The following is a 12023-nucleotide window of genomic DNA, read 5'->3' as shown; positions in this document are numbered from 1 at the left end:
CGCATAATAATAGAGAGCGGATTAAAAAATAAAGAAAGGACTGAGGAATGCGCAAATCAAAAGAAAAAAAAAAGAGTAGATGGGTATGTAAGCCAAAAAATTGTAGAATAATTGACACAGCAGGTCCCTCACACTTTAGTCTCTTTTCTTTTTTTTTTTAATTTTGAAATTTGATTCGGTTAAAATATTATGACAAAAGATTTGTTCATTTACACAACTTAAGTCACAACTCAAGTCATGTACATGTGAAAAAAAAAACACTATAATAAAAAAATTAAATTTAAATTTATGTAAAAAAAAATACTGTAGTAATATGATGAAATGAACAAGGTTAAAATTTTTCAGAAGTAGTTGCAATTCTAAAGTTTCTCGGATTGGAAAAGTTTTCAGGGTCGGTCGTTAGTATAAAGGGGAAAAAGAAATAAATTCCCAAATTGTTGTAGGATCGTACATGTTGAACGAAATTGTGTTGACTATAGACCTAAATATCTCATTCTGATGTAGGATCAAGCTTTTTCAAATTTTAATGATACGAACTAGTAAATATATTGCTTGACTGATCCAATGCCCAAAACAGACAATCATTAAATAATTGATGATTCTTCAGCTCTCTCTCTCTCACTTATATCAATACACAATTGTAGAACTTGTTATTTTTTCATCACATGCTCTCAGAATAAGTTAATATATTGGGCAAATAAAGCCCATCACCAGAGACATCATGAAGGCATGAACTTTAAAAAGACGATGAGAATTAACAAAAGAAATTAGAAGATAATTCCACATTGAGAATGCCATAGACAAATCCAAGATTAAGCCATTACAAAATTCCAATATGTATATGGTAAAAGCTTTCCTAGGAAGTCAGCTATGATGACGACTCAGTTCCTCAACCAAGAAGAGGTCAGTTAAATGGCATTAAACAAAAAAAGTGTGACAAAACTATGCTTCTTTTCAATGTACACCTATACCTCCACCCACCTAATAACCATCCGAGATTTCCTGTCTCTATATGTATGTTCCTAATAAAAGTATAAAGCCATAATTATCTGCAGTGTCAAAAAAGCAAATGAAACTATGTCCGCGAAAACCTACCGACATTGCCTTAACAAAAGAACATGGTATCCTTTATTTTCTCATGCAACTTAGGGAGCTCTGGAACAGGAATAATCCCCGATGAAGTCATGCCTCTCTGTCCTGAAGAAGTTTCTGATAAATCCTCAAACTTCATAAATTGCCCCACTTGGTACGCAGCGAGGTGAGCATAGCATATTGGAGCAACTGGAAAATGATATTGAAATTTAGCAACAGTGATAGACAACAGGTATTAATTCTTTATCCTCAGATACAAGAAACTGAACAGTTAACCAAAATTACCTATTGAAGTTGCAGTTGTGCTCCTTTGATACCTGCAATTAGTTAAAAACAAAATAAAATAAAAGACACACACATAAACACAAACAGATGAGTGTTAACCGAAAACTCATTGTATCGAGTTGCATGGAAAGATGATGGAAATGAAAGCTTACACGTATGATAGGGAGTGGATTAGGTTTTGCAAGTCGTCAGGAGAGAAACCAATCTCATCAAGTAAGACATGATAGTGTGCTGGTCTAGAAGTTCCCTGTCATTTGTAGGAGCCAAGAAAAATATTTACACTAAAAGGAAAAGCGGAATAAAAATTGAAGTTAGAAAATTGTTATATCTGGACATGTAATAACAAAGAATTCAATCCCACATACTTGACGGGAATATCAGTCACAATTAGGTAGACAGAACTTGGTTTATTCAGCGTCGTGAATTAATTCTCCAGACTAAAGATAATCTCAGTCTCGTGCTAGCTATTGAGTATTTAGCGGTCAACACGCTAAGAGATCTTCAAGGTAATCTGAGTGCTACTTGTGGAATACTTGTACAAGCTTAAAATGAAAAATAAAAAAATAATAATAATACAAGAAAAAAGAAGACTACTTACAATCATCCCCGCATGAGAGCACAAATAGAAATCATAATTCCTTGGGTGAACAATTTTTGTGTCCACGATAGTCCCTGAGAGAGAGTCGAGAAAAACTACTTAGTTACTGCTTGATTTAGAGAAATAGAAAAGTACTGCTTGGCTCAGAGATATTGTTAGGAACCTGATTCTCACAGCTCAATATTCACACAAAAGAACAAGAATAGAAGACAATCAAAGTAGTTTTATTGATCATCACCAACACTAGCTCATAGAATTTTACAACCAAACTAAGAAAAACGTAAAGAAAGCTTAGGATAGACTGGAGTATTCGAGGACTCCGGAGAACTCCTAACTTTGATGGTATTCGAGAGACCACCAGCTCTCCCTAATCTCAGTCTCCCAAAACTCTCAAAATCACAGCCTACCCTAGTGAGCTACTAAGCCTTTTATTTATATTAATTCCTACTAACTCTACTAGCTCACTAACCAAACAAGTTCCCAAGTCATTAACGGATCCTAACATATATAATATATCAATTAAAGCGGCATACCTGGTGGAACATTATTCGAATTACCAGCTTGGAACAGCTTCATGTGATGATTCTTTTGAGCCACAATTACAGTAAACTTGGGAATGTTAACCTCTCCCAGATGCTGATAAGCCTGTAGTAACAGTTGAGTACTCAATGTTCAACGTTGAGAACCAAACAAAAAGAAAAAAAGACTCATTGCAGAAACATATTTGCTCGTAATTGGGTGGTAAGCAAAGCATTAACATTGCCAGGACATTCAAGAACTTAATAATAATGTAGTGTTAGCTAGAAACGATAAATAATCCAAGACTCATTGCAGCCTATCAAAAGGATGACTACAATGAGAAAGCTCCAGTAATTTATATCCTGAATTTGTGATAACTCAATCCAAAATGAGTACTATAGCACACAAAGTCAATGATGGTCCTCCAATAACAGAATTGACTCTAAACCTTTATGATTTGATCCAGCTCTATGTTCAAGACTTGATTAAATTGTGATTCGCTCACTCCATCCCTGAAAAGAAATTATAAATGCTGATTTTAGCAATAACCAGATGTGTGGAATGCCGAAAAAGTGTGAGAAGAAAAGGTGGGTCATTTAGTTTTTTCTTGAAAGTTAAAACTTGTGACACGCCAACATGAGAAAGAAATACTTCTTCAAAGCTTCATAATTAACAAGATTTAAAAACGCTAAAAAGCTAATTAAATTGAACTAATATTAACTTCAGCGTACTAAAGCATATATCCAAGAATTTATCGGTATATGCTGTACTACTACTACAAATGACATTAGACAAGTCAAACCTACAAACATGCAATTACATCCTTGGAAAGAATGATGTGCACCAAGAAGCACCTAGATCATTGCTTCATCTCAAATTACAAGCATGACATATTTGACAAGTTATTATACAAACCACTAGTTACCAAGAAAATATATGTCCTAAGTAAAGAAGTGCTATATGCAAATACAAGGGTTAGGGAGAGGGAAAGAAAACGAGCCAAGTAGCACATAAGGAGAGGACCAAGATTTACGATCTATATCTGTAAATTTCCTCAAAACAAAGCAGTGAACAGCTAAGGATAAATATTAACATAAAGGCCGTGTTTTTCTAACAAATTTGAATATACCTACCAGCAATTAAACAAAGAATATGACTGAAAATCACCAACGGGTCTTGAGACAAACACACGCAGCCAAACACAAAACAGGTCAGATACAATGTTTTGATACCTGAACACAATAATCTGAGTTGGTTTGCGCCCATTGCTTGTTCTATAGAAGTCCACAAGCAGCTCACTGAAACCCAAGGTTCATCAAAGTCTTAAGCAGGTCTATGAAATTGACAGATCCAAATAAATGAAATCTAGTAATTAACAAACCAAAGTATTAAATCCAGGAAATTTGAGAGAGAAGCCCTTCTATTTTTCAAAAATAAAAAAAAATAAAAAATAATATCTAAACTACTGTTGCCATCACATTTGCTCATTGTTGGAAAGCATCCAGGATGTCTGATATTATTAATATATAAGAGATTTAAAAACAATTAAACATAATTCCAAATATATCACAACACTAGTAACCACTGGATCTCGTGCGACGCATTTCCTGCATTGATACCTGATGATACCATCATCTTCTCCATTTGCCAATGGCTTGTACAGAGCATCAATCATCTCCACTTTAGGTGACTGCGTTCTTACTGATGCTCCATACTTTGAAATATATGGCCAATATCTAGAGCCGACAACCTGAAAGTGGCAACAAGATGACTACTATTATTGGACATCAATTAAAAAGATTGATAAATAACTTGAAAAAAGAAATATATGTAATATACCGCAGCTATGGAAGGAATATCAGAACAACCCGGAGACCCATGAGAGACGTCCATTCCCAAAATCATTGTAGGAGTGTCTTTTATTACAGGGACACATGAAGGTTGCTCAATTGCCAATATAGAGTTCATCCCTCCAAGCTACAAAGGAAAATAGGCAAAAGGAACTAGCTCTTAATAAATTAAATAAGGATATGATATAGAAGAAATTAAACTGTAGATTTCTTACCTTGACATTAATTTTAAGGAGCACGTTGGTTAAGTACTGATCGTTAACCTTAAACGGAGAAATGCATTGGGTAACAATGCCAAACTCACCAGTCAAACATTTTTTCTTCCAAGGACCTAGACTCAACGACAAAAGAATAGTGAAAAACGTAACTGACATAGTAAAAAACGGGATCGTAGAATATTGCAACACCATACCATAGATGTCAGAGTTTTTTCTCTCCGACAAGACACAAAGGATAAAGTTAGGTGGGCCTGGAAGCTTGTCTCTGATCCGTTCAAACATCTTCTCAACTCTAGCAATGGGGGGCGCTCTTCTAGATTGTGGATCTTCATCAATCAATGTATATGGGCCATCAATTTGCTGCAACATGGATAAGTCAGTGTGTGTAAAGAGTTTAGAACTAACATGGTTCAGAAACAATAGAGTCAACACGTCTAACATACAATGCCTTTTTTCCTTCCACAGCTGATGAGATCCCTTGAAATTTGACTCAGATCACAGCGTGCAGAGAAGTTAACAACAACCCAACGGCTAATGTGACGAGGATCCAAAACTGTCTGAAGGAAAAAAAAATGACGAGGAGCGTCATAAAAAAGGAGGGAAAAGTAACTAGTAGATCATCATCTTTATCTTTATTGACATCAAAAGTGTTGAAGCATGGCTCAGAACTCAAAAAAGAGAGAAAGGGAGAGAGAGAGAACATGGAAACAATAAAGGCATACCTTATTATTAAAGTTCCATTTCCCGTTATTTGGGGCAAATTCACCATCGTTTCCAAATTTCAACTGTATTTAATAGGAGAGAAACATGTTAGCAACAAAGGAAAGTCATAGTCAATCTGAGTGAAAAAAACACACTTGACATTGGTTCTTCCCTCCCTCCAAACGTGCAAATTAATTCACACTCGCATACACATTTCAAATTTGCATTCAGTTTAGCAACTTCCCCCCTCCAGACAATACATGCACATGCGTAGAAGCACACACATACCTAAGTTTTTTGTTTACCTTTGGGGACTCCAGGATGCGGCCATCAAATTGAGTAAATTGCTTCTCTATGGAGATACCACATTCAGCCAGCAAAGGGTCTTTATCATAGCGGTAATTTCTTACTGCCTGAAATAACAAGTCAGCAAGAAAATTATGGCACCGTTTAGAGAAAAGATATATTTCGTTTAGGTAAAAATGAAAAACTTACATCAACCAAAATCTTTGTTTTTTCGTGAGGCTTTTGCCTTGACTTTTCAACCAGAGATGCCCTCTGGTTTGAGGATAATGCTTTTGTATACCGTTGAAGAGAAACAAGTGAACAGAGCTAAAACACCATTAAAAGAGAAAGAGGAAATCAGAACTTTTATGGTGGAAAAAGAAATCAGGAACTTTTAATTGAAAGAATGCTCTCATCAAACCAAAATAGTCAATCTAATAAGCATGAGAAATTTGCGTACCTCAAGAGGTAAATAATTGGGTTTTTTTGGCCTTCCAACAACAAGGCATGGCAGGTATGCAGACTCAGTTAGTTCAATGCCACAGTGTTTAGTAAAGTAATCATACACAGTTATATCTGCAGTCTGCTCTTCATTCGTGGCGTCACCATTTTTCACTTTCATTGGAAAACTGTGAGAAAAGATGTAAGACGTAAAGTTAGAAGCTTCCTAGATTGAAAAAAAAAACAGAGGGGGGGGGGGGGGGGGGGGTTTTTTGGGGGGGGGGGTTGGAGAGAAAAATGGTATAACAGCATTTTTCAAAAGATAAGCACATACAATAGCTGATTGCAGGGCTTCTCACTCAAGCCCAAGATTTTAAATTCCATGTTTCGGTGTCTGGTTTTAATCCTCATATTTTTCAGCATTTTCTTTGCCTGTAATTGAAACAAATCAGACAAATAAATGGTGAAACCTAGGCACACACTGTTTGAAAATTTATTTACCTTCACCCAGTCAATTTGCCGGATTTCTCGTACACCCTGGTTAGCTTTCAAAAACTCAGTCACAGGTCCAGGTTTTAAAATCATTGTTGTAGAGACGTCTAGACAGAGTGGCGAGGCAGCAATGTCAATAAGCAAGCAACAGGAACACATTGTTTTAATTTAAACTACTAGTCTAAGACACTGCAACAAAAAGTTATTACCCGTATTAAGAGAAAGGCCATCCTGTGTTGGGCGGAAGCTAGCATGGAACCCCCTCACACCAATTACACCTCCTCCAACATCAGCGAAGTTCTGAGAGTCATCATGAAAGAATGACTGCCTTACCAATAGGCATCCCCTGTAAAATTCTCACCGTTAAAGCCTTTTTTTTTTTTTTAATCAAATTAAGGAATGTTAAGCTCCCAGCATTTTGGATATGGCCGTGACAGTATGATTAATAAACAAACTAGAAAAAGAATGGGAAGGGAGAGGAGAATGTGATACCTGTTAGCCGCCTGCTGCCTCAGAATAATATCAAGCACTCTCAATGCATCCTGAGTACTATTATCTGCATCAGCTCCTTTAAGAGCAAGGGCAATGGATTTCACGGGTATTTTGGCAGCATAACTCAATTGTATCTTGAAAGTCTTTGAGTTAAAAGAACGCTTGGACCGTTTACCACTCTCATTGGGGCTCCCAGTAAAACCAGGACTTCCATTTTCACTATCACATGGAGAAGAAATCCAATGTCAGCCGAGAAAAAAATGTAAATGTATATATATATATATATATATATTTATGGAAAAAAGAATAGCAGATATACTTCTTTGCAAATGATTCCTCCAGAACAACCGTGAACTCAAACTTCTTCTGTGGCAGAGGACCCACAGTATACAGACTTTTTTCTCCATCGTATGCAAAACTTTTACCAGAAAATTCTAAAGAGTATGTTTGGTATAGCCTATCAATAAGTTTTCTCCCAATTCCCTTGACGTTGACATCTTTGTTATCTTCTAAAGTGATGGAAACCTGTAAGAAGTATAACATAAAAAAATTAGAATGAAACTCAACAGCTCAACCAGTATCAGAGGTTGACAAAAAGATACAATTATTGAAAACACACACTATACTGGTAAAATACGGCATCTGGAACATTAACAGAAACTTTGAAGTGGTTTGCAACCAAAGGTATGCGCCTCCCAGCACGCCCAGTTCCTCTTCTACTCATAATGGAATACTTAGGAGAGGGTGGTACCACCGGAAGTGGCAGAGGTGGAGGTAAGGGTTGGTCGCCAGACGCTTCCTTAGCAGTTTCAGTTTGTTCCATCCTGTAGCCAAACCAAAATGACCAACAACTCTCTGATTATGGGAAAAATGCATAGCAATTAGTTGCATACAAAGTGTTTATCAGATTTTTAGAGAAAACATTGAGAAGCACATACAAAGTAAAGCCTCGTTCATTTCACGGATTCGAGTTTTCAATTTCAATTTTGCTATAGTTAAAAGCTCTCACAAAAAGTCACATCTAATTTTTTCTGCTACAGTCAAAAGTTCTCACATAAAATCACATCTCAGCTTAAATTAAAAACTCGAATCAACGAACTGAATGAGGCCTAACTTGTTGAGTGCCAAAAGCAAAAGAAGTAAATAAAGAAATTAAAAGTAGTTAAGATATTCCTCGATGTCAAAATAATTAAAAAAAATGATAAATTCATTCAATAAAGCATAGTAGGTTTATGCACGGCACATAGATTACCTTAATCTTGAAAGAAGATATTTGAGCTTCTCTTTTAAGGTAAAATGCAATTAGCTATAGCAACCCAAAATCAGTAACAAATAGGTAAATGGGCAAGAACGTCTTCCAAACACTATAACTATGATTTGTGTGTGTGTGTGTACATATAGGTATAGAATGTAGTAAACAGATAAATAAATACTAAACGCACATATTCAAACAGAAAAAGAACGAGCATTCAAAATGATAATCATCAAAATAAAAGTGAATACACAAATTCAAACAGAAGGTAAACAGGGTTTTAAATGAGAATCATCCAAATATACATTTAAAAGAACAAAAATAAATAAAATAAAAACAGGGATAACACTAAAAGCGCAAATTTTCAACACTATGTGAACCGATCAATGATAATCATCCAAATAAAAAGTAGAATAAACACAGATAATATTTAGAACACAAATTCAAACAGAAAATAAGCAAGGGTTTTAATTGAGAATCATCCAAATATATACTTTAAAAAATAAAATAAAAACAGGGATAAAACTAAAAGCGCAAATCCAAACACAATGTGAACAAATAAACAACATTAACCACTAGTCTACTACCACATCCTTCGGTGGAAGAAATGAGGGACATAGAAAGAGAAATCAAGCCAAAATCCCAAAGTCGTAGATGCAAAGAGAATACAGCTGAGCGAATAAAACACAGAAAGCACAATGTCCGCGTGCGAGTTTTGTGCAGATATTTTTGAATAAACTGGAATCACATAGTTCGAAAAAACCAAGTGATTGAGAGATATTATGGCATATGAAGGAAAGATACCAGAGACCAACAAATAAATAAACACACAGGAGAAAAAAAAAAGAAAAAGAAGCAAATGATGACGAACACAAGCTAGAAGAAGGACCAAAAAACAAAAAAAGTAGAACATAGAAACGAGAAACAACTAAACATTCACCAAAAAAAAAATGTAACAAAATACATGACAATGAAAGAGCGAGGAGCACAAAAATCCGAACCCAAATGCTGCGGTTTAAGAGCAAAATCAAGACTAAAAAAACGCAAAATAAATCGGTAAAAGGAAAAAGAAAGAGAAAATCTCTAAGAACAACGAGCATGCAAGAACAGGATCACTGGAAAAAGAGCAAGAAATTAACGCGCATTGATTGAAATTGCGGTACCTTACCCTGAGAAATTTGGGAACGAGCTTTTGGTTAGGGTTTTCGGAGAGAGAAACTGAAGAAAGAGAGACAGAGAAGAAGAAGAAGAAGAAGAAGAAGAGAGACGCTTGGGTTTCTCTCTCTCTATTTGCCTCGCCTGGACTCCTTTGAGAGAGAGAGAGAGAGAGAGCTTGGAGGGAAAGGAAATCTCCTCTACAAACGAAAAAAATGTATTTTTATTTATTTTTTTTATATTTATATTGAATTTTTTTTGAAATGGTATTTTGAATTTTAGAGGATGTTTAGTTTATGTATTTAGAATCATAATTTAGAATTATTTTTATTTTATGTGTATTTTTTATGAGAAAAAATACTGTAAAGAATCATTAATCATGATTCAAAATCAGTGACGAATATAAGAAATAAACATTATTAAAAATATACATATTTATAATAAACACCGTAGCTGAAAGCTTTGCTAAGGACCTAACGTACATTCAAGTATACGATTCCATTTGGTCGTCAATATGTTTCGACGATGTTCTGCTCATTTAGTAATGTATTTGTGTCATAATTTAAATAATAATTTTGATTTATTATAATATTTGTCTCATAAAAAATACATATAAATCAAAAATAATTCTAAATTATAATTTTAAATTCATGAACTAAACGTCTAATAATCAGTCCGAAGCAGAAAATCTTTCTCCGCCTGGAATCCCAATTGCTTGTAGGGGCATTTTTGGTCATTTGAATGTCATAGGCGTATGGCTTCATTAGGCAAACGAGCATGCTGGAGATTCAGAGCAAAAGTTCCATTTTACGGTTACTGTCATAAGAAATTGTCCACTGTAGTGAGGTCTACTAAACTCCAGTGCAACTCCTAATCACCATCCTCCATCCTCTTATGCTAGAGTGATGCTCTGATTTTGAAGGTTGTGATTTAATATTGTTTAATCAGGGAAGCAAACAGTACATTTCCATAATCCTTTCTGTGTATATATCACTGTAAAAATGGGCAAATTATCTTTACCCGAACACTTTCCTTTATTTTTGGCAAAACTTGGGGTAGGAAAGGCTTTTTCTACCCTACCAATAGTTAGCTTTTTAACCGCGTATTAATTTTTTAACTGTGAGATCTTCGACTAAAACTATTTTTACGTCGCGTGCCTCAAATTTTAACATGAATACTCTTAAATTTGATCATTAAAAAGTTAATCCAACTGAAAACAATAATACCTTCTAATAAGATAAAAAGTCTTCTTATGTCTTATTTTTTACTTATTTTTTGTTTGTTGAATTACTTCCACTCTTTTATCTTAAATTTCTTTTTTAAGTCTTATTTAGTTCGTCAATTCGAGATTTTAATTTAAACTGAGATATAACTTTATATGAGAGCTTTTAATTGTAAAAAAAAAAAAGTTATATGTGACTTTTTGTAAGAGCTTTTAACTGTAACAAAACTGAAATTGAAAACTCGAAGAAGCGAACTGAACGAGGATTTAGTTTCCTGCTAGCATTATGATATTTTTGGGTTGTACATTAAGAGCAACTCCAACTATGCTAGTCATTTCAAGTTTTTAGCAAAAATAGCTAATGATTTAGCTTTTTTTTTTTTTAACTTTTCTCCACTCCAACAATTAGCTAAATGGTTAGTTATTTTAGATAATGTCTTCCAAACTAGCTAAATATAGCTAGCATAGGGTGACTAGTCATTTCATTTTTTATATTATTTTATTATTTCAATAATAATAAATGTAAAAATTCTTTCATAAATTCAATAAATTCATTTATATTTTAAATTCAATAAACATTAAAATAATTTATATTTAGTTAAAATAGAGAGTATGGTTGGAGTGATCTACTAAAAAATTACTAGCTTAAATAACATACCAGCTATTTTAGCTAGAATTTAGCTAAAATTTAGAGAAGTCCATTAAAGATGCTTTAAAGGGAGACTTTAGTGAACTCTCGCTAATTTAAGAAATAAAAGATGTGTTTACCAAACCACAAAAAAAAGTATAATTAGAAAGTTAATAGAATTTGAAATAAACGTAATGGCAAAAGAAATAAATAGTAATATTATCAATTATAATTACTAAAAGTTCCTTTTACACAATTAAATATTTATTAACTTTAATAGTAATTTATTAAGAGTAAATAAATAAATACATAAACAGATTTTGATTTTTTTTTATAGAAATGGTATATGAATAGAATTTATGTATAGAATTAGAACGACATGTAATTTGTAAATATAAAACATAGAATTACAATTAAATGTATCGTCTAAGTTCTAATTAAAATCATGCATGTGTAAAAAAAAATTAAAAATAATCACATTTAACTTTTTTATTACAATAAAAAACTCTCACATTATTCGAGTTAAGCAAGTCCTAAATGAGATGACTCTCACATAATATGAATACGCTTGTGATAAGGGTATAATAAGCAAATCCAGAGAGCCCACAATTAAAACCGGCTCCACCAGCTAGGAGGATGACCCATCATTTTTTCCTTCTATTGGCAGAAACATGGCCAAGGACGATTGAAAATGAGATAACGAAGATTTTTTTTTTTTTTTGTTTATAATTAGAAATAAAGAAGAAATTATCAAACTAAATGTGTTTCTATTGCCAGACATTAAAGCAGGGG

General features: G+C 33.9%; 1 protein-coding gene across 1 annotated transcript; it reads right to left on the bottom strand.

Moving 5' to 3' along the window:
- Positions 1-952: 952 nt before the first annotated feature.
- LOC21393141 (protein argonaute 16) lies at positions 953-9450 on the bottom strand. The gene is made up of 23 exons (XM_010111917.2): positions 9395-9450; positions 7594-7798; positions 7294-7499; positions 6975-7193; positions 6692-6828; positions 6492-6589; positions 6325-6422; positions 6010-6178; positions 5760-5876; positions 5570-5677; positions 5285-5347; positions 5006-5119; positions 4757-4922; positions 4560-4675; positions 4334-4471; positions 4114-4244; positions 3727-3792; positions 2943-3006; positions 2509-2620; positions 1976-2049; positions 1530-1624; positions 1378-1409; positions 953-1281 (listed from the first exon to the last, which is right to left on the bottom strand). The coding sequence occupies exons 2-23, from the start codon at positions 7795-7797 to the stop codon at positions 1106-1108; spliced, it is 2703 nt and encodes a 900-aa protein (XP_010110219.1). The 5' UTR covers position 7798; positions 9395-9450; the 3' UTR covers positions 953-1105.
- Between the last annotated feature and the right edge of the window lie 2573 nt (positions 9451-12023).

This window comes from Morus notabilis, unplaced genomic scaffold, assembly GCF_000414095.1.
Source record: "Morus notabilis unplaced genomic scaffold, ASM41409v2 Scaffold832, whole genome shotgun sequence".
Lineage (NCBI taxonomy): Eukaryota > Viridiplantae > Streptophyta > Magnoliopsida > Rosales > Moraceae > Morus > Morus notabilis.
This window is presented reverse-complemented; position numbering and strand designations above follow the sequence as displayed.

Bases quoted from the DNA above. Each gene is read 5' to 3' on its own strand.
- LOC21393141 (XM_010111917.2), bottom strand. From the start codon at position 7,797: ATGGAACAAACTGAAACTGCTAAGGAAGCGTCTGGCGACCAACCCTTA. The intron at 4,676-4,756 runs GTATGGTGTTGC...CGTTGAGTCTAG, and splicing joins AAAAAACTCTGACATCTATG to GTCCTTGGAAGAAAAAATGT. The intron at 2,050-2,508 runs GTATGCCGCTTT...ACTCTCTCTCAG, and splicing joins TTCGAATAATGTTCCACCAG to GGACTATCGTGGACACAAAA.